Source organism: Cucurbita pepo, chromosome 1 (genome assembly GCF_057944985.1).
Source record: "Cucurbita pepo subsp. pepo isolate OVF chromosome 1, ASM5794498v1, whole genome shotgun sequence".
NCBI classification, from domain to species: Eukaryota; Viridiplantae; Streptophyta; class Magnoliopsida; order Cucurbitales; family Cucurbitaceae; genus Cucurbita; species Cucurbita pepo.
Genome location: NC_141798.1, coordinates 7,732,149 through 7,756,391, shown reverse-complemented (window position 1 = coordinate 7,756,391; position 24,243 = coordinate 7,732,149). Strand labels below are relative to the sequence as shown.

The 24,243-nt window shown below is 37.1% G+C and overlaps 5 protein-coding genes and 5 non-coding genes across 13 annotated transcripts; 7 read left to right on the top strand and 3 right to left on the bottom strand.

Annotated features, from left to right (window-relative positions):
• Positions 1–1,148: 1,148 nt before the first annotated feature.
• Positions 1,149–1,931, top strand: LOC111808109 (uncharacterized). The gene has a single exon (XM_023693921.2). It carries the CDS (start codon positions 1,243–1,245, stop codon positions 1,909–1,911), a length of 669 nt encoding a protein of 222 aa, XP_023549689.2. The 5' UTR covers positions 1,149–1,242; the 3' UTR covers positions 1,912–1,931.
• Positions 1,932–3,153: 1,222 nt separating this feature from the next.
• On the top strand, positions 3,154–3,226 carry TRNAR-ACG (transfer RNA arginine (anticodon ACG)). The gene has a single exon. It is a non-coding gene; the product is annotated as a tRNA-Arg (tRNA).
• Positions 3,227–3,980: 754 nt separating this feature from the next.
• Positions 3,981–8,992, bottom strand: EMB3108 (DEA(D/H)-box RNA helicase family protein). Its single transcript, XM_023693910.2, has 8 exons — positions 8,539–8,992; positions 7,288–7,575; positions 7,019–7,132; positions 6,472–6,932; positions 5,145–5,469; positions 4,855–5,007; positions 4,358–4,409; positions 3,981–4,227 (listed from the first exon to the last, which is right to left on the bottom strand). Exons 1-8 carry the CDS (start codon positions 8,863–8,865, stop codon positions 4,199–4,201), a joined length of 1,749 nt encoding a protein of 582 aa, XP_023549678.2. The 5' UTR covers positions 8,866–8,992; the 3' UTR covers positions 3,981–4,198.
• Positions 8,993–9,143: 151 nt separating this feature from the next.
• LOC111808076 (protein PLASTID REDOX INSENSITIVE 2, chloroplastic) lies at positions 9,144–14,502 on the top strand. Of its 3 annotated transcripts, XM_023693898.2 has the most exons (6): positions 9,144–9,249; positions 9,326–9,578; positions 13,127–13,264; positions 13,349–13,705; positions 13,783–13,878; positions 13,964–14,502. In XM_023693898.2, the coding sequence occupies exons 4-6, from the start codon at positions 13,478–13,480 to the stop codon at positions 14,156–14,158; spliced, it is 519 nt and encodes a 172-aa protein (XP_023549666.1). In that variant the 5' UTR covers positions 9,144–9,249; positions 9,326–9,578; positions 13,127–13,264; positions 13,349–13,477; the 3' UTR covers positions 14,159–14,502. The 3 variants fall into 3 exon arrangements, with proteins under 3 accessions (XP_023549666.1, XP_023549642.1, XP_023549649.1); XM_023693874.2 differs by having other exon boundaries at positions 9,152–9,578; XM_023693881.2 differs by lacking the exon at positions 13,127–13,264 and having other exon boundaries at positions 9,152–9,578.
• On the top strand, positions 11,775–11,848 carry TRNAV-UAC (transfer RNA valine (anticodon UAC)). The gene has a single exon. It is a non-coding gene; the product is annotated as a tRNA-Val (tRNA).
• TRNAV-UAC (transfer RNA valine (anticodon UAC)) lies at positions 12,643–12,716 on the top strand. Its single transcript has one exon. It is a non-coding gene; the product is annotated as a tRNA-Val (tRNA).
• On the top strand, positions 13,002–13,075 carry TRNAV-UAC (transfer RNA valine (anticodon UAC)). The gene has a single exon. It is a non-coding gene; the product is annotated as a tRNA-Val (tRNA).
• Positions 14,503–14,520: 18 nt separating the features above from the next.
• On the bottom strand, positions 14,521–16,587 carry LOC111808071 (Putative thiol-disulfide oxidoreductase DCC). Its single transcript, XM_023693860.2, has 3 exons — positions 16,185–16,587; positions 15,274–15,441; positions 14,521–14,926 (listed from the first exon to the last, which is right to left on the bottom strand). Exons 1-3 carry the CDS (start codon positions 16,519–16,521, stop codon positions 14,709–14,711), a joined length of 723 nt encoding a protein of 240 aa, XP_023549628.1. The 5' UTR covers positions 16,522–16,587; the 3' UTR covers positions 14,521–14,708.
• Positions 16,588–16,696: 109 nt separating this feature from the next.
• TRNAN-GUU (transfer RNA asparagine (anticodon GUU)) lies at positions 16,697–16,770 on the bottom strand. Its single transcript has one exon. It is a non-coding gene; the product is annotated as a tRNA-Asn (tRNA).
• A 1,945-nt stretch (positions 16,771–18,715) lies between these two features.
• On the top strand, positions 18,716–21,731 carry LOC111808058 (cyclin-D1-1). 2 transcript variants are annotated; one of them, XM_023693840.2, is made up of 6 exons: positions 18,716–19,057; positions 19,336–19,422; positions 20,082–20,180; positions 20,295–20,496; positions 20,590–20,720; positions 20,797–21,731. In XM_023693840.2, the coding sequence occupies exons 1-6, from the start codon at positions 18,812–18,814 to the stop codon at positions 21,034–21,036; spliced, it is 1,005 nt and encodes a 334-aa protein (XP_023549608.2). In that variant the 5' UTR covers positions 18,716–18,811; the 3' UTR covers positions 21,037–21,731. The 2 variants fall into 2 exon arrangements, with proteins under 2 accessions (XP_023549608.2, XP_023549617.2); XM_023693849.2 differs by having other exon boundaries at positions 18,717–19,057; positions 20,800–21,731.
• The last annotated feature ends 2,512 nt before the right edge of the window (positions 21,732–24,243 follow it).

The following is a 24,243-nucleotide window of genomic DNA, read 5'->3' as shown; positions in this document are numbered from 1 at the left end:
ATTAATAAAATACATGGGCTTGCTTGCTCTATGAAGATATGCCCAGATCTCATTTTAGACCTTTTCCTTTTCTTTTCTAAGTATATATGCTTACATCATCCCCCACTTCTTCATATTCCTTCCGCTCCAACGTCTTCGTTAGTACACCACTTTAGTGTTCGGTTTACCCTTTAAGAACCCAGTGTCTTCATTAGCATACCGTCTAATGTTTAACTTTGATATCATTTGTAACAACTCAAGCCCACTGCTAGTAGATATTGTCTTCTTTGGACTTAGGATTTAAAACAGCTAGAAAGAGGTTTTCATGCTCTTATAAGGAATGTTTCGTTCCCTTCTCCAGCTAATGTGAGATCTCACAATAATCTTTCTTCCTTTTAAATTGTTTTCTCGTGAACTACACCATAATCACAAGAATTCATTCACTTGTGCCCACCGACACCTCAAAGTTTTACTTGGTTGACAACTCTGTATCATGGGTTATTACAAAAAAGTTACCATGTTAGATATGATGTTTAAAGGCTTTACAACCGACACTTTCGAAGTTTAAGGACTTAATCATTAAGCTTACGAGCATCTATGTATAGTACAAAGTTGAGGGTTTAGTACCAATAAATATATATATATATTAGAAAATGACAAAAGTGGAATAATAGGTTAGAAAACAATCTCCCAAATAAGAACTTTAACTTTTAAGAGGGAATTAATTTTTTTTTTTTGTTTTTTTTTTTTTTTTTTTTGAAGAATCCAATGAACTGTTAATATTGGTTTAGGGTTTTAGTTATCCATTGAAGCTGTCTTTCCCTGAAGGTGATCGCAATCCCCACTTTCTTTGACTTTTCGTGTCTTATTTTTGTAATATTAATTATTTTATTAATCAACCTAATCTTCACTTTCAAGCCTTCGAATATTTGTTTTATTTTATTTAAAACAAAACCCATAAGTGCTACCTTAATTAATTCCATTAATCTATCTTTTTTCTTCATGAAAAACAAATAAATATTCAAAAGTTATTTGAACACAAAAAAAAAAAAAATAATAATAATAATAATAGACTTCTTCTCTGCTCTTGCTCTGACTTTTCTTTTCCCCATTTCTTTTGAAAAATTATTATTAGGAAATGAAACTATTATTCTTTTTGACATGTCACAAACCATTTACAAATCTCAGTATAAAACACACACAAATCCCTCCAAATTCCATAAAAAAAAGAACAAAAAAAAGCTCTGTTTTTCTCTCTTCACCATGATGGGAAAGGCCTCATTGGGGTGTAATTTCGAAGATCGCGAAAGTGGGTTATGTTCGGAAGGGTCTTGCATGGAGAAAAAACTTAAACTTTTTGGTTTTGAGCTGAACCCATCGGAGGAATTGGCCACAAATTGGCGGTTGAAAGGCTCTGTTGGTGAAGCCAATGAGAGCGTGAGTTCATCAACCACGGTCTCAGAGCAGGCCATGGCTATCAACAACAAGCCAAAATTCGAGTGCCAATATTGCTTCAAAGAGTTCACAAATTCCCAAGCTTTGGGAGGCCATCAAAATGCCCACAAGAAGGAGAGGTTGAAGAAGAAGAAGATGCAACTTCAAGCCAGAAAAGCCACTCTTAGTTATTATTATCTTCACCCTTTTCAAACAGCCTCCAATAATTTCCTCTACCATTTCCCCTCCTCTTACACCCATCATGATGATTCTTCACAGATTAGTTTCAATCAAAACCACGCCCAATTCATCCATTTCGAGTCCTTTTTACCTCCTGAAAGACGGCTGTTCACTTTGACACCCGCCGACAGCTCCTCCGCCGCCGCCGCCGCCGCCGCCAAACCTGTCGTTTTTCAGTCTTCTTCTTCTTCTTCTTCTTTGCCTCCTGTTGCTTCCCCTTCTTGTAAATCTTTGGATCTTCAACTTGGTCTTAATTAATTAATTACTTAATTACTTAATCTTGTAGCAATCTAAACATTATCTTAATCCCATCAATACAAATACCAATTTATATTATAATTATTCATGGAATTTCTAGATGGATGGATGTTTGGTTTAATGGTTAATAGAATATTATAGAGCTTAATTAATTAAAATTAGTCAATCCAAATCAACTAATATCGCTTAAAATATGGAACCCCATTTGACTGCTCATCAACTTCCAATTGTTTATTTATTTGAATATATTTTGTAGAGAAAGAGCACTAAAAAGTATATATTATAATATTCTTCATCTACTCTTCCACATGTTTATATAAACATCAGAAATTTCTAGGTGGAAGACTATACATTACTTCTCATATATATTATTCTTTTCATTTTTCTAATATAATAAACCGTTTTTTTATAATATTATATAGATTTGATTTTTCGTATATCTAACTTTCGGTTCTTGGATTTTGGGTATTGTTAATTTTTTTTTATTATTTTTTTAAAAAAGAAATAAAATACTTTCGTCACCTTTCAAATGTGGGTGAGATGAGTTTAGGTGGGAATAATTTCATTATAAGATTTTTTTTCTATTTTAAAATTTCAATCGCATGTTGCTGTTCGATTGTTGTAAGAGTGCGATTGTGAAAACTATAAAGATTGAAAAAAAATCATAAGGAACACGACCTGTAAATTATAAGGTTGTTTGGGGGTATTGGGCTTTTCGGCCTGTAAATTAAAAAAAAAGGGTATTGGGCTTTTCGGCCTGTAAATTAAAAAAAAAATCATCGTTAGAGGAACACGACTCTCCACAATAATATAATATTGTAAGCTCTCATGGTTTTATTTTGAATTTTCCTAAAAGACCTCATACTAATGGAGAGAGTATTATTTGATTATAAACCCATGATCCTTTTCTAAATTAGTCGATGTGGGGCTTTTATCATCCAACACTCCCAACATATCTTGTCGTATCAAATTCTGTTGTCTTGATCCAAATATTTTATATTAATTTGAATATTATTGAATAGATAAAGATAGATTATAATCATTCTTTTTATTTCAATCGATAATAATTTTACAAACCCGACACAAACGCATCGTGAAAGGAATATAAATGAAAGGTGAAGGGTTTGGGGACATGAACATGCCTCGCATGGAAGCATCAGGAGATGAATAAAAGAGCAAACGATGGAAGCCATACGTAATTTTTTATTACTTATTTAATTTTGATTACATTCTAACATCAAGGACTCCATGGCCCAATGGATAAGGCGCTGGTCTACGAAACCAGAGATTCTGGGTTCGATCCCCAGTGGAGTCGATTTCCATTTTATATTTCTTTTTGAAATTTTATTTTTATTCATACTTATTGCTAATGAGCTCTCAATTGTTGCAATTTCTAAAAAGCAGTGCAAGAGAGAATTCTTATAAGCTCTCTCTAATTATATTATAATTCTATTATAATTATAATGATATTAAGTTCTACACCAATTAGACGATTTTACTATTAAATATTTTTTTCCTAAACCCATAAATTTTGATAAAATTTTAGTTTTAATGTTATAGTTTTTTTTTTTTTTTTTTTTGAAATCTTATGAATTTTGTATGATATATAAGTTCTATAATTTATTAAATGATCGTGAGAATATTTTTAACCATCTTTTGTTCAAAAATTAATTTACGAGCAAAAAAATTAATTTATTTGAATACCCAATAAGCTGTTTATGAAGCTAAATTACAAAACATACATATAAATCTTGTCATTTGTTTTAAAAAATGTTTTGGTATCACCTTCCAACTTTTATGAATGCTTCAAATTTATCACTGGAGTAAAAATGATGGTGGAAATTAAAATCGAAAAAAGTACAACACTGATCTAGAATGGTGTGAGATTCTTTATAAGGATGTAAAAACCTCTACCTAGCAGACACATTTTAAAAATCTCGGAGAGAAACTCGAAAGGGAAAACCCAAAAAGAATAATATTTGCTAGCAGTGGAATTGGGCCATTATATATGACATTATTCGGGTCTCAGTTTTTATTCTATATCTACACAAAGTTCCATGACTCGACTGTCGTTCAACATCTTAATGAATTTCATTCAACTCCAGTCATTTCTCATCCCCATAGTTATTAGGAAACACTAATAATGAATGCATTCTAAATCTATAAATATTAGAAGTCTTTTTCTTGTCATGTTCTATCCTTTCCAGTGTTGAAATGTGAAGCAATAGGAAGGGATGTTCGTTGTTTTCATCGTTCTTCATCTATACAAACTAATCATCTCTTCCATTCATGACAGAACACTCTCTTTTGCAGAACCTGCAGAAATAAGATATATATCAGTTTCAATAACCACTCTGTGGGAATTCATCGTCTTCTACGTTCACCCAAAGGGTTCTTTCTACCGTCATACTTTTTCAGCTTCTGGCAAGTTCAAAATCGAACTTACCTTGTTTCTTAAGCTTGTTTCGGAAGCTTCGTTTCCTGCTGAATGCTGCCTCCTGCACCGAAAAAGAAAGCGCCAAGTGTCAAAACTCAACCACCGAAGACAGTTGGAGGCATTGATTCAATAAAGGAATTGATAGCCTTAGTTTTGAGTGGTTATGTGGAGATCCCACATCGGTTAGGAGGAGAACGAGTGTGAGCAAGGACGCTGGCCCCGAAGGGGGTGGATTGTAAGATCCCACATTGGTTGGAGAGGGGTACGAAGCATTCTTTATAAGAGTGTGAAAACCTTGAGAGAGAACTTGAAAGGAAAAGCCCAAAGCAGACAATATCTGTTAGCGATCGGCTTGGGCTGCTACTGGTTAGCAAGTGAAGTTGATTCAAGATTGATAGGGAAGACAATATGACATTAAGTGTTCTCGCTATATGGCTAAAGTTAAGTCGAATTGTGTCGCAGCTCGAAGTGTTAGAGGTAGAGAAGGAGGATAGAGGAACTATTACCACAGGTTGAGACAAGTTCTCTGCACGTCGAACTGCTGCTACGAGATCACGGTTAGCTTTAGTGTACATGCTAGTGACAAGTCCACATTGACCAGCTCTACCAGTTCTACCAATCCTATGTAGAAAATCTACAGCAGAAGTAGCGAAGTCTGCCTGAAAAGGAAGAACAGATATTCTTCAGTCCACCCCATTTTAAAAGTAAAGCCATTGGAACCAACATTCAAATGCTAATATTGGATCCATAGATGCTAGAGCCATCTGCAGAAAGCATTTTATTAAAAGAGAAGCACCTGAATAACGTGGGCTACGTTTGGAATATCCACTCCTCTGGCAGCAGCATCGGTGCAAACAAGAACACCACCATTCTCTCTGAAATCAGCCAAGATCTTTGACCGCTCCTCCAAACTGCGGTCTTTGTGGTAACGAAAACATTCTGTACCTGCCACCGACAATATATTGGCCACTGCTTCAACAGTTTCAACGGTGTTCGCAAACACCATTGTTCGAATTGCACTGCCATCGATATGCCTCAGTTGAGATTTAGATTGATTCACAGCCTTGATAAGTTCATCTACCTGGTTATCAACTGTCACTTCAACCCAACTCTGCTCCAATCTAAACTAGCGAACAGAGTGTCATTATTCAACTTAAGAAGTAATATGCAGCCAAATGCAAATGGCGAAAAGGAAACTGAGAGTGAAGTTTGCAAGAAGATAAGAACAATTTCCTTTTGCTGAGGTCAAATTGTTAAACTAAAGGATACAATCTAACTGATGTTTGTGTGAACTCAAAGAAAATAGTGTAAGCAGAAACCAAGATATTAACTTATAATCAACTTTACAGTACAGAGGTGAGAATTTGCAGAAAATCAGACAGTAACCAATAGGCAATGTTCCATTCTAGAGATAAAGGTTAAATTTTCAGATAGCTAACAACTATCTGATGTATATTCCCCTGTTTTCATGAAAGAAAGTGATAGCATCTAGTTTATTTGTGAGATCTCACATCGGTTGAAGAGAGAAACGAAGCGTTCCTTATAAGGGTGCGGAAACCTCTCTCTAGCAAAAGTACTTTAAAACCGTGAGACTGACGGCTAGGCCAAAACAGACAATATCTGCAAGCGGTGGGCAACAAGTATATTCGTCTCTTTCTGCTAACCTGTACACTAGCTTGGAAAAGACTTCTGATAGGGCAAAAACAAACTGACACTATATCAAAGCATTACAAGCTACCCTAATGTTCAAGAGGTCTAATCTCTTCCCCTACTAACGATTATCTTCTTTATACTACACACTTTCTAGCTAACTCATTCTTTCAGCTAGTTAGCTTATACTTCTATCTTCTAACAGACCTAATCCTTAGTCTTGGTCAAACATATTCCTACCCTTTTCCTCAAACTCACTCTATTCGCTAGCTCGCCTAGCCTCCTTCCATGAGTATGCGAAGTGCACAGGAGGTTGAGTCTTATAATTATGTCAAAAATTTTTTTTAGGAAAGGTGTATCTCAGAAAAAGGATCTGCTGGAGCACAAGAAATTTCAATTTTCACAAAGTTATGTCCCTTTGAAAGAAGCCCCCATTGAATTTCACAAGTGAATACGACCAACTCGGGCAGTACCTGGGACTGTGGCAGTGTAGATATTTCCCACTAACCCAACTAGCATCTGGGAACATTTTCCGCAGCACTGCACCAGCAGTCTTTTTTCCATTCACAGGAAGAGTTGCAGCAACAAAAATGTATTGTTTACTTCGCTCGTAACTCTTTTGTGCTCTTCTCCAGTCTTTAACTCTCCTAGACGAATATTCAGTTTTCTCCTGTATGTTGTTAGAATCAACATCATCGTCGTAACTTTCTTCCCCTTCCCTTTCTCCTTCCCCTTCAGAGATGGTTTCAGTTTCTATGTCACTCTCATCCTGTAAAGTAAGCTGGGATGACGGGTCAGCTTCTAATTCCATGAGCCTCTCTGGAGATTCTTTTGAGCGAGACAATAGCTTTTCTTCAAACCGGAGCAAATTTATAAGACGGATGACCTTATTCTGGAAGCTGCCAACAAGAAGCATATCTGCTTCATCAAAAACCTGCAGTAGTTTCAAATAGAACAAGTAAAATAAAGAATTACATCATGGAGATAACATTAGTTTAACACAAAATGGTTGAAAAATACCACATGCTTCACAGCACAAAGAAACTTCATTCGTCGACTCCTGTTTGGTTCAATATAATTAAGTAGAGCTGCTGGTGTTGATACAATAATATCCGGCTTGTAAACTGGCCAACCCTGCAGTTAGAGTTCTTAGTCAAAGATAGAATCATATCGACATGGTTAACGTAGTATGATGCACATCCCATAAGAAAGTGAATCAGTATGCTCGTGTAAATAAATTAAATTCAGCAAGAATTAGTCATATATTATCTTGGACAACTTTTTTTTACCTGTCTTCCACAAACAGCTGTAACTCTGAGAAGCGATTTTCCATGTTCATCGCAAAGGGTGTTGGCCATTTGAACCACTTGCTCGCACAGCATTACATTTGGACATAGAACAAGAGAAAGCTTATTAACTGAAGCCAAGTCTTGGTCGCCATCAGTCAACTTGTCACCACGTTGATCATTGAATATCTTGTTAATTAGGGGCACTAGGTAACCATGTGTTTTACCGCTACCAGTTTCGGCTGCAATGACCACGTCGTTTCCCGACATTATAGAGGGAACGCAAGCAGCCTTAAACGCAAACAAGAATGCATCAGAAGTGATAAAAAGGTAGAGAACAATAAGGGCATCAACCAAGAAAGATTAGAAGGGGTTGCAGAAACTTCCATTGACACGCTATCAAGACCACCGAAAGCAAAATATGTATCTAAGATATTACGCTGAGGATTGTTGGGAGGGAGTCCCACATTGGTTAATTAAGGGAAGATCATGAGTTTATAAGTAAGGAATACTATCTCCGTTGGTATGAGGCCTTTTGGGAAAACCAAAAGTAAAGTAATGAGAGCTTACGCTCAAAGCGAACAATATCTATTCTTAACTTATTCATGTCAATAGAATGCTCAAATGTCGAACAAAGAAGTAGTGAGCCTCAAAGGTGTAGTCAAAAGTGACTCAAGTGTCAAACAATGTGTGTAATTTGTTCGAGAGCTCCAGAAAAAGGAATCGAGCCTCAATGAAGGGGAGGCTGTTCGAGGGCTCTATAAGCCTTAGAGGAGACTCTATGATGTACTTGTTCAAGGGGAGGATTGTTGGGAGGAGTCCCACATTGACTAGTTAAGGGAAAGATCATGGTTCTCCAAGTAATATTATCTCCACGGTATGAGGCATTTAGGAAAAACCAAAAGCAAAGCCATGAGAGCTTATACTCAAAGTGAACAATATCGTGCCATTGTGGAGAGCCGTGGTTCCTAAGTCATTTTCTTTTTCATTTTATATGCTTCATTCTATGTTTTCAAGAAAACCAAAGAAACCCGTGAAGGGAGAACAAGAGGGAGAATATATTCCATCTTATCGAAACAAGTTCAATTCTTATACAAGCAAACATGGTTTTCACTCCCTAACTATTCTTAAGCACCAAAACATAGTCAGCTCCCATCTACTGGCTAGTCCTTGCAATCCGAAGACAAAGGCGAACCCACTACGCGAAAAGTTCTGTAATATTCTAATTCTCATGACAGGAAGAATTCCGTGTACCTGAATCATTGACGGCCTCTGGATTCCGGCACTAACAAGAGCTCGAGAAACATTATCAGAGACACCAAGTGATGTCCAAGAAACACCTTCAGCCGCATAAAAAGTATCCCTTCCAATTCCATCAGCAACAGGTGTTGCAGCAGAAGCAGCAACAGTTCCAACAGCCCTTGATTGCTTAGAGCAAGGTTGTCCCAAACAAACCAACCCAATTCGGATAGAACATGAACTAGGAACCAATAAGTTCGAATTTTTGAATGAGAAAAGCAGCTTAGACGATGACGCTAATCTCTCTAAATAGAGCGCAGAAGCAGAGCGATACAGAAGCATTGGCTCTGTAATGGATTGAGCCTGGAAAAACGCTAACCTGCTGCTCTCTGTATGGAGTCACTATTATCCCTATCTTTTCTGTTCTGTAAAATGCTATAAGAAAGAAAATTTAGTCCGAGGGTTTTAGGGTTTATGGTAAAATCTTTCTACAGCAATTATATTAAGCAAAAGGGCCCACTTGTGAAATCGACGCACCAATCACCATCGCACTACTAGACACGTGTTCAATCAAAGGTCAACCATAGTCAAATACATATTTCAATAGACACAAGACCACAGTTTCCTCTCGTACAGAAGAAGCTTCAATGGCGCCAAAAACTCTCTTGAGGATCGCATGGAATGTTTTCAGGGACGATCGTCTTCTTAAGCAAAAACGGCTTACAGGTCCGCATATTGCAGGCTTATCTTCCTCTGCAGCTTTGTATTTCAATGAATTAGGGCAATTTCTACACTATTTCAGAAGGTTCTCTCGTACCAGTGGCTGGGAAGACGGCTTAAGTTCAGGGGAGAAGGCGTCAGAGGATTTGTACACTGTAAAAGCAGGTTTAGATGAAGATGGAAGAGATTAAGCCCCGACCGTGTATTTCCTAGAAACTGAAATTGTCTCCTAACAATTCGGAAGCAGTAAGTTCTGAAAGGGTTGGAGATTCAAATGCTTCAAACTTGGTAACGAAGACTGCTACAGGTCTTGGGGACTTCAAATTAATAGCAATGTAAGTTTCTTTGATACCCAATTCATAGCTTGATGTTGGAATGTGTTTGTCTTGTATAAGTTGTGATCATGTTCTTCCTTAACTGGATCCCCAATTCAGATTTATATCTATAATGAAAAATTCCTACATTGCTCACCAGTTTATAAGCTAGGCATGTTTCATTATAGACATGGGGCTTGATCGAGGAGTTTCTTGAAAGTAACTCCTAGTTTTCTTTAGACCGCTCGTATCAGAATTAGTACGTTCTAATGAGGTGAAAAATTTGCAGACATCTCTCATACAATCCCCCAGATATGAATAAGAACATACTGAGATTTTTGGAAAAGTTAACAACATATACAGAGGTAATAATAACATCCTCCAAACTATTTGCAATGGACCAAGCCCACCGACATGATTCTCCTCAAGATTTTTAAAACGTATCTATTAGGGAGAGATTTCCACACCCTTAGAAAGAATGTTTTGTTCTCCCCGACCTACGTGAGAGCTCAAGATACTTCATTGTTCTGTTTCTGACACTTTAGCTTGTCTTCTTTATATTTTAAGCAATGGGTTACTAAGGAAGGTCATTTAGCTCTTACAAGGCAATTCCAGTCATTGAGAAGCTACCTTTTAAAATTGAGAGCATTGATCAGGACAAACACCTGGCAGCCATAGGAAAGTGATTGGAGGATCATGTGAATGAAACGACTTTAGTTCACTCCAGTTGGCTCTGTATTTTGGGTGGAATAAGGTAATCTTTGTACTTATATAGTATATTGCCTCATAAATGACCTGCAATCAATTTTGTTGCTCATAATATCATTTCCCATTGAAGCACTTTATAGGACTGGCCATTATTAGCTACTGTAAGATTGAACCATTGTCCTGCGATTTGACTGTACATCTCTGATTTGATCCATTTTCTTTATAGTTCCTTGAGAGTTATTTTCTCTGTGATTCCAGCCATAGAGGTTTTCTACCAAGATATGTATAGCATTTCAAGGATATGAAGTTTTTAAGGGAGGATCTGATATTCAGTCATGGAGGTTTTCTACCAAGATAGTCCTTTTATTTCTAATCTGTTCTTTCTTTGGCCACTTCATATGTAGAATAGAATGGCACATTGAGCTAGATAGAATAGAGCCAAATTCATGTTCTGTTAAGAACTGAAGTGGACGGTAATAGGAAATCATGTCTGCTGTGAAAATATATCTGTAACTTCAGTTGAGCTGAGTGAATGAAGATTGTTAGGTTCATTCTTATTCTTTGGTGTCTAACATGGTTGTGTCCTCTTCTGATATTTCGTGATATCGTGATTTCTCGGCATTTGTTTCTCTTAGCTGAAATCAACGTCTTTCCTAAGTCAATAAAGGTGTTGTGGAGTAGTTGGTTATCACGTTAGTCGAACACACTAAAGGTGGTGTGGTAATTTCTTAGCTGTAGTTAGGGACGTCTATGACAAACTAGCTGTAGTCGAACACATTAAAGGTGGGGTGGTTAATTATTATATATTATTTGTTTGTATATTTTTTTGCTCGTGGGTTGTCATGTTTTAGAAACTAGATGTAATTAGGTACGTCTTTGCCAAACCAATGAAGGTGTCGTGGTGTAGTTGGTTATCACGTCAGTCTAACACACTGAAGGTCTCCAGTTTTTATTATTATTTGTTTGTATATTTTTTTTGCTCGTGGGTGGTCATGTTTTAAAAACTAGCTGTAATTAGGGACGTCTTTGCCAAATTAGTGAAGGTGTCGTGGTGTAGTTGGTTATCACGTTAGTCTAACACACTAAAAGTCTTCGGTTCAAGTCTGGGCGATGCTAAACCAATTTTTATTATTATTTGTTTGTATATTTTTTTTGCTCGTGGGTGGTCATGTTTTAAAAACTAGCTGTAATTTTGGACGTCTTTGCCAAACCAATGAAGGTGTCATGGTGTAGTTGGTTATCACGTCAGTCTAATTGAAGGTCTCCAGCTCAAGTGTCATTTTTTAGAAACTAGCTTTAATTTGGGACGTCTTTGCTAAACTAGTGAAGGTGTTGTGGTGTAGTTGGTTATCACGTCAGTCTAACGCATTGAAGGTTTCCCATTCAAGTCTCGGTGGATCCAAATCAATTTTTATTATATATTATTTGTTTGTATATATTTTTTGCCCGCGAGTGGTCATGTTTTAAAAACTATCTGTAATTAGGGACGTCTTTGCCAAACCAGTGAAAGGTGTCGTGGTGTAGTTGGTTATCACGTCAATCTTACACACTGAAGGTCTCCAGTTCAAGTCTGGGCGACGCCAAATCAATTTTTATTATATATTATTTATTTGTTTTTTTTTTTTTTTTTTTTGCTCGTGGGTGGTCATGTTTTAAAAACTAGCTGTAATTAGGGATGTCTTTGCAAAACTAGTGAAGGTGTTATGGTGTAGTTGGTTATCATGTTAGTCTAACACACTGAAGGACTCTAGTTCAAATATGGGCGACGCCAAATCAATTTTTATTATATATTATTTTTGCCTGCGAGTGGTCATGTTTTAGAAACTAGCTGTAATTAGGTACGTCTTTAACAACCAATGAAGGTGTTGTGGTGTAGTTGGTTATCATGTCAGTTTAACACACTAAAGGTCTTCAGTTCAAGTTTGAGCGATGCTAAACCAATTTTTATTATTATTTTTTTGCTCGTGGGTGGTCATGTTTTAAAAACTAGCTTTAATTAGGGACGTCTTTGCCAAACCAGTGAAGGTGTCGTGGTGTAGTTGGTTATCACGTCAGTCTTACACATTGAAAGTCTCCAATTCAAGTCTGGGCGATGCCAAATCAATTTTTATTATATATTATTTGTTTGTATTTTTTTTTTTTTTTTTTTTGCTCGTGGGTGGTCATGTTTTAAAAACTAGCTGTAATTAGGGACGTCTTTGCAAAACTAGTGAAGGTGTCGTGGTGTAGTTGGTTATCATGTCAGTCTAACATCAAATTTGGGCAACGCCAAATCAATTTTTATTATATATTATTTGTTTGTATATTTTTTTTGCCCTCGAATGGTCATGTTTTAGAAACTAGCTGTAATTAGATACGTTTTTGCCAAACCAATGAAGGTGTTGTGGTGTAGTTGGTTATCACGTCAGTCTTACACACTGAAGGTCTCCAGTTCAAGTTTGGGCGACGCCAAGTCAATTTTTATAATATATTATTTGTTTGTATATTTTTTTTGCCTGCGGGTGGTCATGTTTTAAAAACTAGCAGTAACTAGGGACGTCTTTGCCAAACCAGTGAAGGTGTCATGGTGTAGTTGGTTATCATGTCAGTCTAACATACTAAAGGTCTCCGGTTCAAGTTTGGGTGATGCCAAATTAATTTTTATTATTATATATTATTTGTTTGTATATTTTTTTGCTTGTGGGTTATGTTTTAGAAACTAGCTGTAATTAGGTACGTCTTTGCCAAACTAATGAAGGTGTTGTGGTGTAGTTGGTTATCACGTCAGTCTTACACACTGAAGGTCTCCAGTTCAAGTCTGGGCGACGCCAAGTCAATTTTTATAATATATTATTTGTTTGTATATTTTTTTTTGCTCGCAGGTGGTCATGTTTTAAGAACTAGCTGTAACTAGGGACGTCTTTGCCAAACCAGTGAAGGTGTCGTGGTGTAGTTGGTTATCATATCGGTCTAACACACTGAAGGTCTTCAGTTCAAGTTTGAGCGACACCAAATAGGAGGTATGCTGGTCTGTAGCTAAATTCATCTATACCTTTGAAATGTTTCTAGACTATAAAATTAATTTAAAAATTATAAATTTATAGTGACGTAATTTCTGAGGTGGCACCCACGTAGACCGGTGGGTGTATCCCAAAATTTGTGGGGGTGCGAAGAGAAGATGCGTTGATAAACCCTTGCTCGACGCCTTTGCTAAACCCGGTGAGAAGATAAAGATGGCATGGACTACAGTTCCAGCTTTCCATCTCCTCCCTCCTCTCTTTGCGCTTCATAAACCTAACTCTCCGCCGTGCTTCTTCTCCAATCCTTCAAGTGCTCTGCAACACACACGCCTCTCGCCCACTCTCAGGCTTCCATTTCAACCCTCCTCCTCCTTCGGAAACCAGATTTGCAGGGCCGCCGAATACAAATTTCCCGACCCAATTCCTGAATTCGCCGTCGCTGTAATCTCCCTCCCTTCTGGGCGTTCATGTAAATGGATGATTTCGAAATGTCTTGAAATAATTTATTTTCTGTTCAGGAGACCGAGAAGTTCAGGGCTCATTTGCTTACCAAACTTTCTAAGAAAGATATTTACGGGGATTCGGTTCAAGAGGTCGTCGGAGTATGCACTGAGGTATGAACACTGCCATCCTCTGATTGAACATAATAGCTCAACAACTGCATGTCTTTACCTATGTTATGGCCTTCCAACTAAACAGATATTCAACACCTTTATGCATACTGAGTATGGCGGCCCTGGGACCTTGTTGGTTCTACCTTTCATTGACATGTCTGATACAATCAACGAACGAGGATTACCTGGAGGACCTCAAGCTGCCCGTGCTGCAGTCAAATGGGCTCAAGAGCATGTTGATAAAGACTGGAACCTGTGGACTGGTGACGATGGCACCTAACAAAAGTCCCCCTCAAGAATATATTTTGTTGAGATGGGCAGAGTTCTATTGTTATACCTGATTTTCGAGTTCAGCTGGTTGCTTTCTTCTGGATCTTTATCAAAGGGATTGTTGATATATGAGCTGAATTTGTTTTTGTATGAACTATCAGAGATCTCTAGAATGACGAGGATAGAACTTAGATAAAGCAAACAGAATCCTTTAGCTGTCATGCTGGACAAAATTTGCATCAGTGTATTTCTATATGGCTTGAGCAATCGTAGAGATATAAAACATTTGATGTCTTTATGAACAATCTAAATTGTTTTAGCTGTACGGTAATAAGACGAGTGCTGTTACTTTAAGTGAATTGTGGATGTTGATGCTTCTTGTCTAAAACTGATCATTACAATACTCGCCATCAAACTAGTACTTACAGGTGAAGTTTTTTTTTTTTTTACCTAAACAGTTAGTTCTGAAGTACATTCATATCAGGTTCTTTAGTCCAAAAGGAGGGTAATGACTAAAATTTACAATTTCCATGTCCATAAAATGTAATGCACATACTTCCTTACCGATGGCGTTGATCGAGCAGTTCCTCCCTATCAATGAAACGCTCGAGAAGCTCTTCCTCTTGCAAAACCAAGCAGTCTTCGGCTTTTCCAAACAAGTCGTAGCGATGTTTGGCAACAATGTCATAGATAGCATCTCTAAGAGGAGTCGGGATTATCAAGAATGCGCTCAAAGCTGAGTAGGGGAGAGGCAAATAGGACAAGACCTTCAGAGCAGCTGCAAAATTACACAATTTGCTCAAATGGGATTACATTCCTACTGATTAAGAAGGGAACAATATACATTTTGACAGAAGTTTTGTAACACTATTAGTAATAAGTCGATCTACACAAAAATAGAGAAAATGAATCTCCTTTCTAAAATGCTACATTAACTGTAGCAATGAATCTCGAGTGTTATGTGGGAATTTAGAGTTTTGATAAGAAAGGCATTTAATGGGAAAAATTATACACAAGGGTAAATGAAGCACCGAGTTACACATGCACACCAGTTATAGAATACAGGGAAAGATCGAAGTTATCACAGGGATATTTTAACTGTTCTTGGTCAAGAAAGCTAAGTACCGGTAGAAGCTTGGTAGTATGAACCATGGCCCTCAATGAACACAAAGCGACGGTAAACATCCTCTCTGTCTAGACCACTCAGTCTCAAGTATGGTTCAGCAGCTTTGGACTGAAGGCAGCAAAATTTGATCTTCTTATATCTGTCCGCCTTTATAACCCACTTCACACCTGCAAATTTATCGATAAACAGAACAAAGATAGAAACATAACTATGGAGGGATAGATACAGAATGTTCTGGAACTGAAATATTAGGATGCAGCCTCTAAGAATTTGAGCATATACTGGAAGTCTGGAAGTGAAATGACCTAGAAACACGATGTAAGACTAAAAGTCATGGAATCCGTAATCCCACCTGGATAAAACTTTCAATTATCACTTTGGAGTACAATAGAATTTACCAGGTTACCAAATTATACAGATGATAAAGGCTCGAAAATCAGTGTTGGAACAGGAGGGTTTCAATTACTAGCGGCGAAGATTTGTTTCCTTCTTTCTCTGACAAATAATTATACATACCAGACCAAAAAGGAGGAATTAAAAGTCAGGATTCCTTTCACAGATTCACAGGTTCTAAGAGACATCAAACTCCTCCAAAAGTTGGGCGGTACCAATGTCGAACAGTTCATAGAGTTAAAGACAAGGTAAGAAAATTCAAACCGCCGCCAAAAAACATAAACAAAAACAGGAAAAAGAACGGAAAACATGTCACAAGATTAAGGAAAAAATAAACCTAGAAGGCGGAGTGGCTTTAAATATTAAGTATACAAGAAAATGAAAATCTGATTATGCGCATTCTTTAGTTCTTTGAATGAAATTACAGGGGTAGCAATGGCACATTCTGGTGAAACAGAGGAACCAGAATGAAACTGTAAACGGAGCGTTTTAAAGAGGGAGAGAAAAGAGATCGAACCGCGGTGGCAGAGATGGCATACACCGTCATAGACAACAACGCGAGGCTGGAGAAGAGAAGGAAACACAAGCTCGACAGCCGAAGAATTCGCAGCAGCAGGAGAGACGGCATCGAATAATTCCTCAACAACTTCTTCAGGAACATCGGCAATATCCGGAGGCGCAGCAGTAGAGCAATCGATGCCGGAAGAAGACGGTGACGATGATGAAAACTTAGAAAAAAATATGCATCGAAATGGGGAAGAAGAAGATGTAATAGTAAAGGAGGTGGCTCTGGTTGTCCCTGTTGATGTGAAGAATAGGTGCCGAAACCGATTCGCAAGAAGTTTGGTCGTCATTTTGGATCGATCATCACCAGCGGTTTTCTCCGTTCCTGAACATTTCGGAAATGGAACGAGAGGTTTTGATTCCGAACTGCCTTCTTCCTTCAGTCGCAAGCAGCCTGAGGCCCATGAACCCAATGGGCCTCGGTGAAGTGGACAGCCCAAAACGTTAAAAATAGAAATTTAAAAACGCTAGAGGAAGGGGTTGAACCTTCGACCTTGTGGTTAACAGCCACACGCTCTAACCAACTGAGCTACTCCAGCAGATAACGTAATTTTGAAGTATGTCATTATTCTATTTTAAATCCATGATCAATTTTCAAAAGCTAGAGATCAGTGGCTAACACATTGAAGGTAGGTGTCAGTCAACACATTAAAGATAAATGTCCGTGTGTAGTTGGTTATCACTAAAGGTCTCCAAGTCAAGTCCGAGTAATGTCAAATTAATTTTTATTATTCATTATTTAGATGTATATATTTTTCCAAGCAAATGAAGGTGTTGTGGTGTACTGAGTCTCGGAGACACAAAATTAAGTTTTATTATTCATTATTTGTTTGTATATAATTTTTTAAAAACTAGGTGAAATAAGCAAAGTATTTTAGAAGTTAATGAAGGTGTCGTGATACACATTAAAGGTTTTCAGTTCAAGTTTGGGCGACGTTAAGTTTATTTTTATTATTTATTATTTGTTTGTATATTTTTTTTCGTAGGTAATCATTTCTAAAAAACTACCTGAATTTTGCGATGTGTTTCCAAGCTGGTTATCACATCAATCTTACACACGAAAGATCATGAATTTAGGGACCTCTTTCTCAAATACTCCTTACAGATTGGACTCAAGGAACGTTATGTTTAAATCTAGGCCGATAAATTAAGCCCACAAAAATAGCAAAATGCATAAGAAAATGCAGCTATAATAATATTAATAATTTGAGGTTATAAACATATGCGTGGGGAATAAATTTGACGTTGAAAATGGGTTGAATTGAAAGAGAGAAATAATGAAGAGATTGGGAAGCCCCACATAAAATGAACAATCTTATCTTGAAGGAGAGTGTGTGGGTAGCAAATAATACAAGTTTTGAATCAAACTCATTTCCCATTTTAAATTATGCACCACCAATATCACCTTTCATCCTATGGCTAGGGGATATTTTAAAAGTTTGATTTGGTGCTCAATCTATTTTTTAAATTATGAGTAGATGGTAATACAGAGTTATGGTGTTTTATTACTGTATTTTAGTAGACACGTTTTAAAATCATGAAGCTGATGATAATTGGCAACAGGTTAAAGTGGACAATATCTCTTAGCAGTGGACTCTTATAAATGATATTAGAGTTAGGCACTAAACTGTGTGCTAGTGAGAACATTGGGTCCCTATGAATGACAGGTTATGAGATCACACATTGGGGTCTCTATGAATGACAGATTATGAGATCACACATTGGTTGACAAGGACGTTGGACTATTACACTACTATTACTCATTTCCTTTCGACTTCCGTATAATTCCCCCCTTTTGTTCATTCTCAAAATTTGTCAATTCTCTAAAATGCCCTCATAGTTAGATGAAATTTACACCCAAACACAAACACAAACACGTTTACGTGTCACAATAGATCTATCCTAATTTATAACGAAACACCTAATTTTAATAATTGCTAATCATTTCAATCATTTTATCAACACAACTGTTTAATTCTTCTCAATATGCGATTCAGACGTCTAATGTATCATTTTGAGCTACAATCAAATCCAATTAAAAAGAAGCTAGAGTGAGTTCTAATTTAAGTATTTAATTGGAATAATAAAACAAATTAAAATCATATTTGGTAAGAGGTTAATTATGCTATAATATTATAGCTCATGATTCAAAAAAATAAAAAGAAAAAGAAAGCTAGTAATTGACGTGGCGCGATATTATTGGGGGCTGGATTGGAATTTGGAACTGTCCTCCATTGCGCAAACATTCTTGTCAATAAACGGAACCCGTTTTTCGGGGTAAAATGTTTCCCGCACTTTTTTTAAATTTATTTTATTTTATTAAAATTAAATATCAAATATTATATTTAAATAAAGAAAAAGAAAATAAATAGCGTCGCTATTAAATTGACATCATATATATGCAGACAAAGCGGTGCAAGCTTCCAAGCCCCAACTTCAACCAAAACCACTTTTTCAGTTTTTCTTTACGTCACACCGGCGTTAAGTATTCCGTCCAACTTCTCCTCTCTCTTCTCAGCTACTTTTGAATCTCTCTCATCGGCAAGATGGCAATAGAATGAGGAGTCGGAAGAGGTCATCATGTCCGTATCGATTTCCAACTGCTTCTCTAATTTAATCTGCCCGGAGGATTCCTCCGGCGTCTTGTCCGGCGAGTCGCCGGGGTGTTCGTCCGACTTCGATTCGACGGCCTGCGTTGAGGAATCTATCGCCGTCTTCATCAAGGATGAGCGTCGCTTCGTCCCTGATTACGACTGTTTCTCGCGCTTCCAATCTCCATCGCTGGATGCGGCCGCTAGACTAGACTCTGTTGCATGGATTCTTAAGGTAAGAATTTCTCCTCTGCTTTTCCGATTCGTTTCACAGTCATTTATTACCAAAATGCCACTCTTCACGTGACGAATATTGCGGTTGAATTATCACACCAGAATCCGTCGGCGATCACTGATACTCAGTCAGATCCGAGTCGATCAAATCGGAGTCCGTATCAGTGGCCGTCGACGAATCCATTTGATATATTATGACCATGTAGTACAGTTAACTTTTATATTTACCTCCGTCTCCGTCGCATACGGCGGTTATTTATGCGATTATACCTTTTGCAGGTTCAAGCCTATTACGGTTTTCAGCCTTTGACAGCGTATCTCTCCGTCAACTACTTGGATCGCTTCCTTTGTTCACGCCGTTTGCCGGTGAGATTCTTTAGAGAGAAAATAATTATTTGTGTGAATTATTTTGAAGATTCAAGATGTTCGTGGATGGATGCTAGTGATCGTCATTTTTTTTTGTTACATTTAATGGGAGTAATTATATTTGACTTATTCAAACCATGAAAAGGACTAGACTGTAGCAATTCTGAGCATGAAACGTATTATTTAATATCTTATTTATTTATTTTTTCTGTATTCAGATTAAGACTGCATTAATTTGTTTTCGAAATAAAATATCTAACTATCTAAAAATATGTGAGTGTTTGTGTAAGTTAACTTTTTGGGAATTGGGGAAATAGTTAATCGAATAATAAGTAAATTATGAGTGAAGATCATCGTGCACTTCACTCTGTTAAAGGATTGCTAAAGTTCTGAAAGTATGATTTGATATTCATTATGCCTTTTACAAGCTTTTGTTTCTTCTGTCACGGCACATGCAATGTGCGTGCACAGTGCCGGCAAAGAAACGGATAGGATGAACTAATTTGATATGACAAAATCACCAATGAACTCTCACCTAAAATAGCGGTGGCATTTATTGTTTGCTTATCTCTACTTAATGACGATGTTGATTCATTGGGATATGGAATGATTAGCGCCTAATGGTTGGTTAAATTTTCTATTCTTTGTATTGTTTTCAGCAAACAAATGGGTGGCCATTGCAACTCCTCTCTGTTGCTTGCCTGTCACTGGCTGCTAAAATGGAGGAACCTCTTGTTCCCGCTTTACTAGATCTTCAGGTTGGTTTAATTGGACATATATTATTCCTTCTCTTTGTGGAGAATGGGTAATGTTGGGTTTTTTTTCTTCTTTCTTGGTGTATTATAATGGATTGTTTTCTTTTTCCTTTTCAGGTTGAGGGGGCTAAATATATATTTGAACCCAGAACAATATGCAGGATGGAGTTGTTGGTGCTGAGGGTATTGGATTGGCGGCTGCGTTCAGTAACGCCGTTCAATTTCATAGCATTCTTTGCTTGCAAGCTCGACCCATCGGGAGATTTCATCGGGTTTCTTATTTCAAGAGCAACAGAAATTATAGTATCGAATATCCGAGGTAAAAAAGAAAACTAAACTGGGCTCTTTTTTAGACATGGATTATAAATATGGGACTTGAAAGTGAAATCAAAGTTGTGTATCTGGTCCACAGAGGTAATCTTTCTGGATAACTGGCCATCGTGTATTGCGGCAGCCGCCTTGCTTTGTGCAGGAAATGAAGTCCCGGGTTTGTCTGTTGTCAATCCAGAACATGCTGAATCATGGTGCAGCGGCCTGAGGAAAGTAAGTGCCAGATTGTGATTATGTTGGGCATGTGTGTTTTATACTAAAAAAATATATCCTCATTCGAATATATTAGCAGGAAAATATCACCGGCTGCTACCGGTTAATGCAAGAGATTGTTCTTGTTAGTAGCCGGAGCAAGTCCCCCAAAATCCTACCCGGCCAGTTTAGAGTGACTGTCCGCACTAGGATGACATCCAGCGACTTATCCTCCTACTCCTCCTCTTCCTCATCTTCGTCATCACCAAACAAAAGGAGAAAATTAAACCAGAGCAGCGTCTGGATAGATGATGACAAAGGTAACACCGAAGAATGAGAGGTAGCCGAACTTTGTCTAAAAGAAAAAAAAAAAAAAAAAGTAGAATCCTCAATATTTTTTGGGAGGGTTTAGATAATAAGTTAACATAACTAGAGTGGTGCGTGTTAATTATAGTATGTAGTGTATGAAATCTCAGAGTTCGGGTGAGCTGGGAGATTTCAATAATTTATTTATTTATGATCTTGTTGGTGGGAAATTGCCATTCATTAATGGCTTTGCAGATTCCCAATGGGGGGAAACTAAAGGAAAGGGGTTTGTTTGATTTTGAGGGAAATGGCGGAGTGTTGAATAAGTGGAGGAGTCCACATGGAGTGTGGAACACAAAAGTTTGATTAATTTTCCCATCTCCAACAACTATATTTTGCTCCCCATTGGTTGGGCAGTAAATAAATTGAGTGGTTGTTTATGCACATGCTTTTTGGTGCGTGGCATGCTCTTGGGTGTCAGTGTGTACTGTACGAGTGGACTGCCCGCCCCTTCGGCTGGAGGAAGTGCCTCTTCTTTTTCATTGGACTTAAGCCAATCGGCCTGGCCCTTCTGAGTTCTGTGAGTTTATCTTCTTCCTTTCTACTTCTTTATTTTTCAAAGCCTGCGTTAGATGAAGGGAAAAAATCCCAAGTATACAAAAAGGTCTTTGGGGCCTTTGATTGCTTGTTGTATTTGTTTCAATCAATGTGATTAATTTTCATTCATTTCCCTCTCTCTCTTACTCTGTTCATCGCATGTGATTGACAATCAATATTTTGTAGTTTTGTGAATGGGTTTTTCTTCTCCGCATCATAGTGTTTATGTATTATATGAGAATGAGCTCTCTCAACCAGCTGGCTGGCCCTTAAGATCAACTGTTCTCAATTTTAGGACTAAAAGTGTATATTATCTTAACAACTTATGTGGTGATTGGAAAGTTCAGTAGTTCAAAAAACAGAATTGGGAGGGCAACCAAAAAAAAACACAGTAGAAATTGTCATATAGCCCTTAGATTCCCGACATAACAGGTATTATTGTGCATAACTATGGCCCCTTTACTTATCGATTGCAAAAATCCAGCCAGGCGTTTATCACTTTCTTGTTGATTCCACCACCCAAATTTAGGCACTGTCTTCCCTTCTTGTACCCCTTATCTTCTTTTAATTGTAATTTGTAAGAATACATAGCGACAATTATTACTCAACAATCTTCTTCTGCTGGATGGGTACTTTTAGATTGCACCATATTACATGGTCATCCTTCTAGGACCATCATGTTGGTTACGTATTTGAATAGTTTATTTCGTCTCAATTTAAATACAAAAAATCATCCACCTTTCTTTTTATAGGCTTACTTTGGAGTAGCTTTTCTAGTCCATGATGGGTTTCATTCGTGTATAGACTTGGACGTTTCTACAACTACTTTGCCAATCTTGTCAAGATAATATTTATATTTATTAGTTAGTGTCTTGATTTATATTTTAATTAATTGGAAAGACTTCTCCCCCATCCTTTCATATTAAATCTAACATTTTCATTAAAAATGGAAGACAAAATTTAATTTTGGAAAAGACAAATTGGGTGTGATTAACATACTATAAGGTAAGAGGGGAGTATTAGAAATTTGATTCATATAGTCCTAATGAGTTATGATTTTTTCCCCGACTTCTATTTAGGAGCTTCTCATTCTAAACACATTTGTAGGTAAAAAACGAGGAACACCATTTTTATATACATTTAGAAAATAATATATTTAATCGAATATTTACTATGTTTTAAAATTTTTGTTTGTTTTGAAAATTTCTTTATAATTATAATAAAATATCTTATTAATTTATTTAATTAATCCTCGGCTCTACCAATTATGATGACATCTTAGGAAACACAGAAATGATATGGAATTCTAAATTATTGAATTTCTATTGGTAAGTTTGGAGCATATGAGCATCCAATCCACATTAATTAATTAAAAAAATATTGTGGATCCCCGTAAACTAAGCTCTTGAATCATCCGATGGTTGCGATTGAATTACCATTAATTTGAGAACGACTTCACAAATGAATTAAATGAATATTGTTAGAAGATGGGTTCCACTAGAATTTGGAGTATCCCCAACGCCAATTAGAGCCACGCCACCCGTCTTCTCCACCAAGAAGGCAGGCATTAAAGTATATGTGGGCCAAAGACCAGAAGCTAAATGATCATCTACTAATTAGTATTATCCGGCCGAAGCCACCTCTCGAGTCTTTGTAAAGGTACGTACATACAATAATCTCCTCTACACTAATTGGGTCCTGAATTGATTGGGGGAAAAAGGAAAAAGAACAAAGAAAAAAGAGAGATACGACTCGGAAAAAAGATGATTAATGAAAAACCGATTTTGAAATATCTGTATATGCAATTATGAGTTTGTTTTTGTTGTGTTTGATTGGTCCAAGTGGACAGCATCCAGCGAATATTTCCATTAACTCAGGCTGCTGCATAAACAGAGATGGTCACAACATGTTTGATAAAATGCCTGAATGAGGAACAAGGGAGGGAAGCCTAGTTTTAAGCTTATTTGAGATAGCCCATTTTGATTAAATGTGAAAATCGTTTATATTCAAAATGGATAATATCATACCACTCTAAATATAGAGGATAAAGTTTATACATGAGTTTTGGATTTTTCACCCCTGTTGCTTTCTACACCATCATACCTCATCATTAATCCCAAGTAGTAATATAGTATAGAGCAAAGTTTGGGAATATAGTATAGAGCAAAGTTTGGGAAATCTGTATATGGATCATTTTGTGGCAGCTAGCTAGATCTATGACTGCCCCCATTATATATACCAGTAAAGTTCTTGACTTGTGATAAGGAACAGAGTTACCAATTCTCTTTGGTAGTGTCGTAGAAGACTTGATTCAAAGAATGAAAGGTCTCGATCATCATCTCTTGATTTTTCTTTTTGAGCTTTTTCTTAAAGTTTTTAAAATGTGTCTATTAAGGAGAGGTTTCCACACACTTATAAATGATGTTTTGTTTACCTCTTCAACCGATGTGAGATCTCACAATCCACGTCCCTTGAGAGGCCAGCGTCCTCGCTCGCATTCATTTCCCTCTCCCATCAATATGAAATCTCACAATTCAACTCCTTTAGAGTCTAGCGTCCTCGCTCGCACTCATTCTGAGTGGGGTGCCCAAATGTGTAGTCCTTGGAGCAAAATAGCTTTGCTTTTGTTCTTGAATTGAAC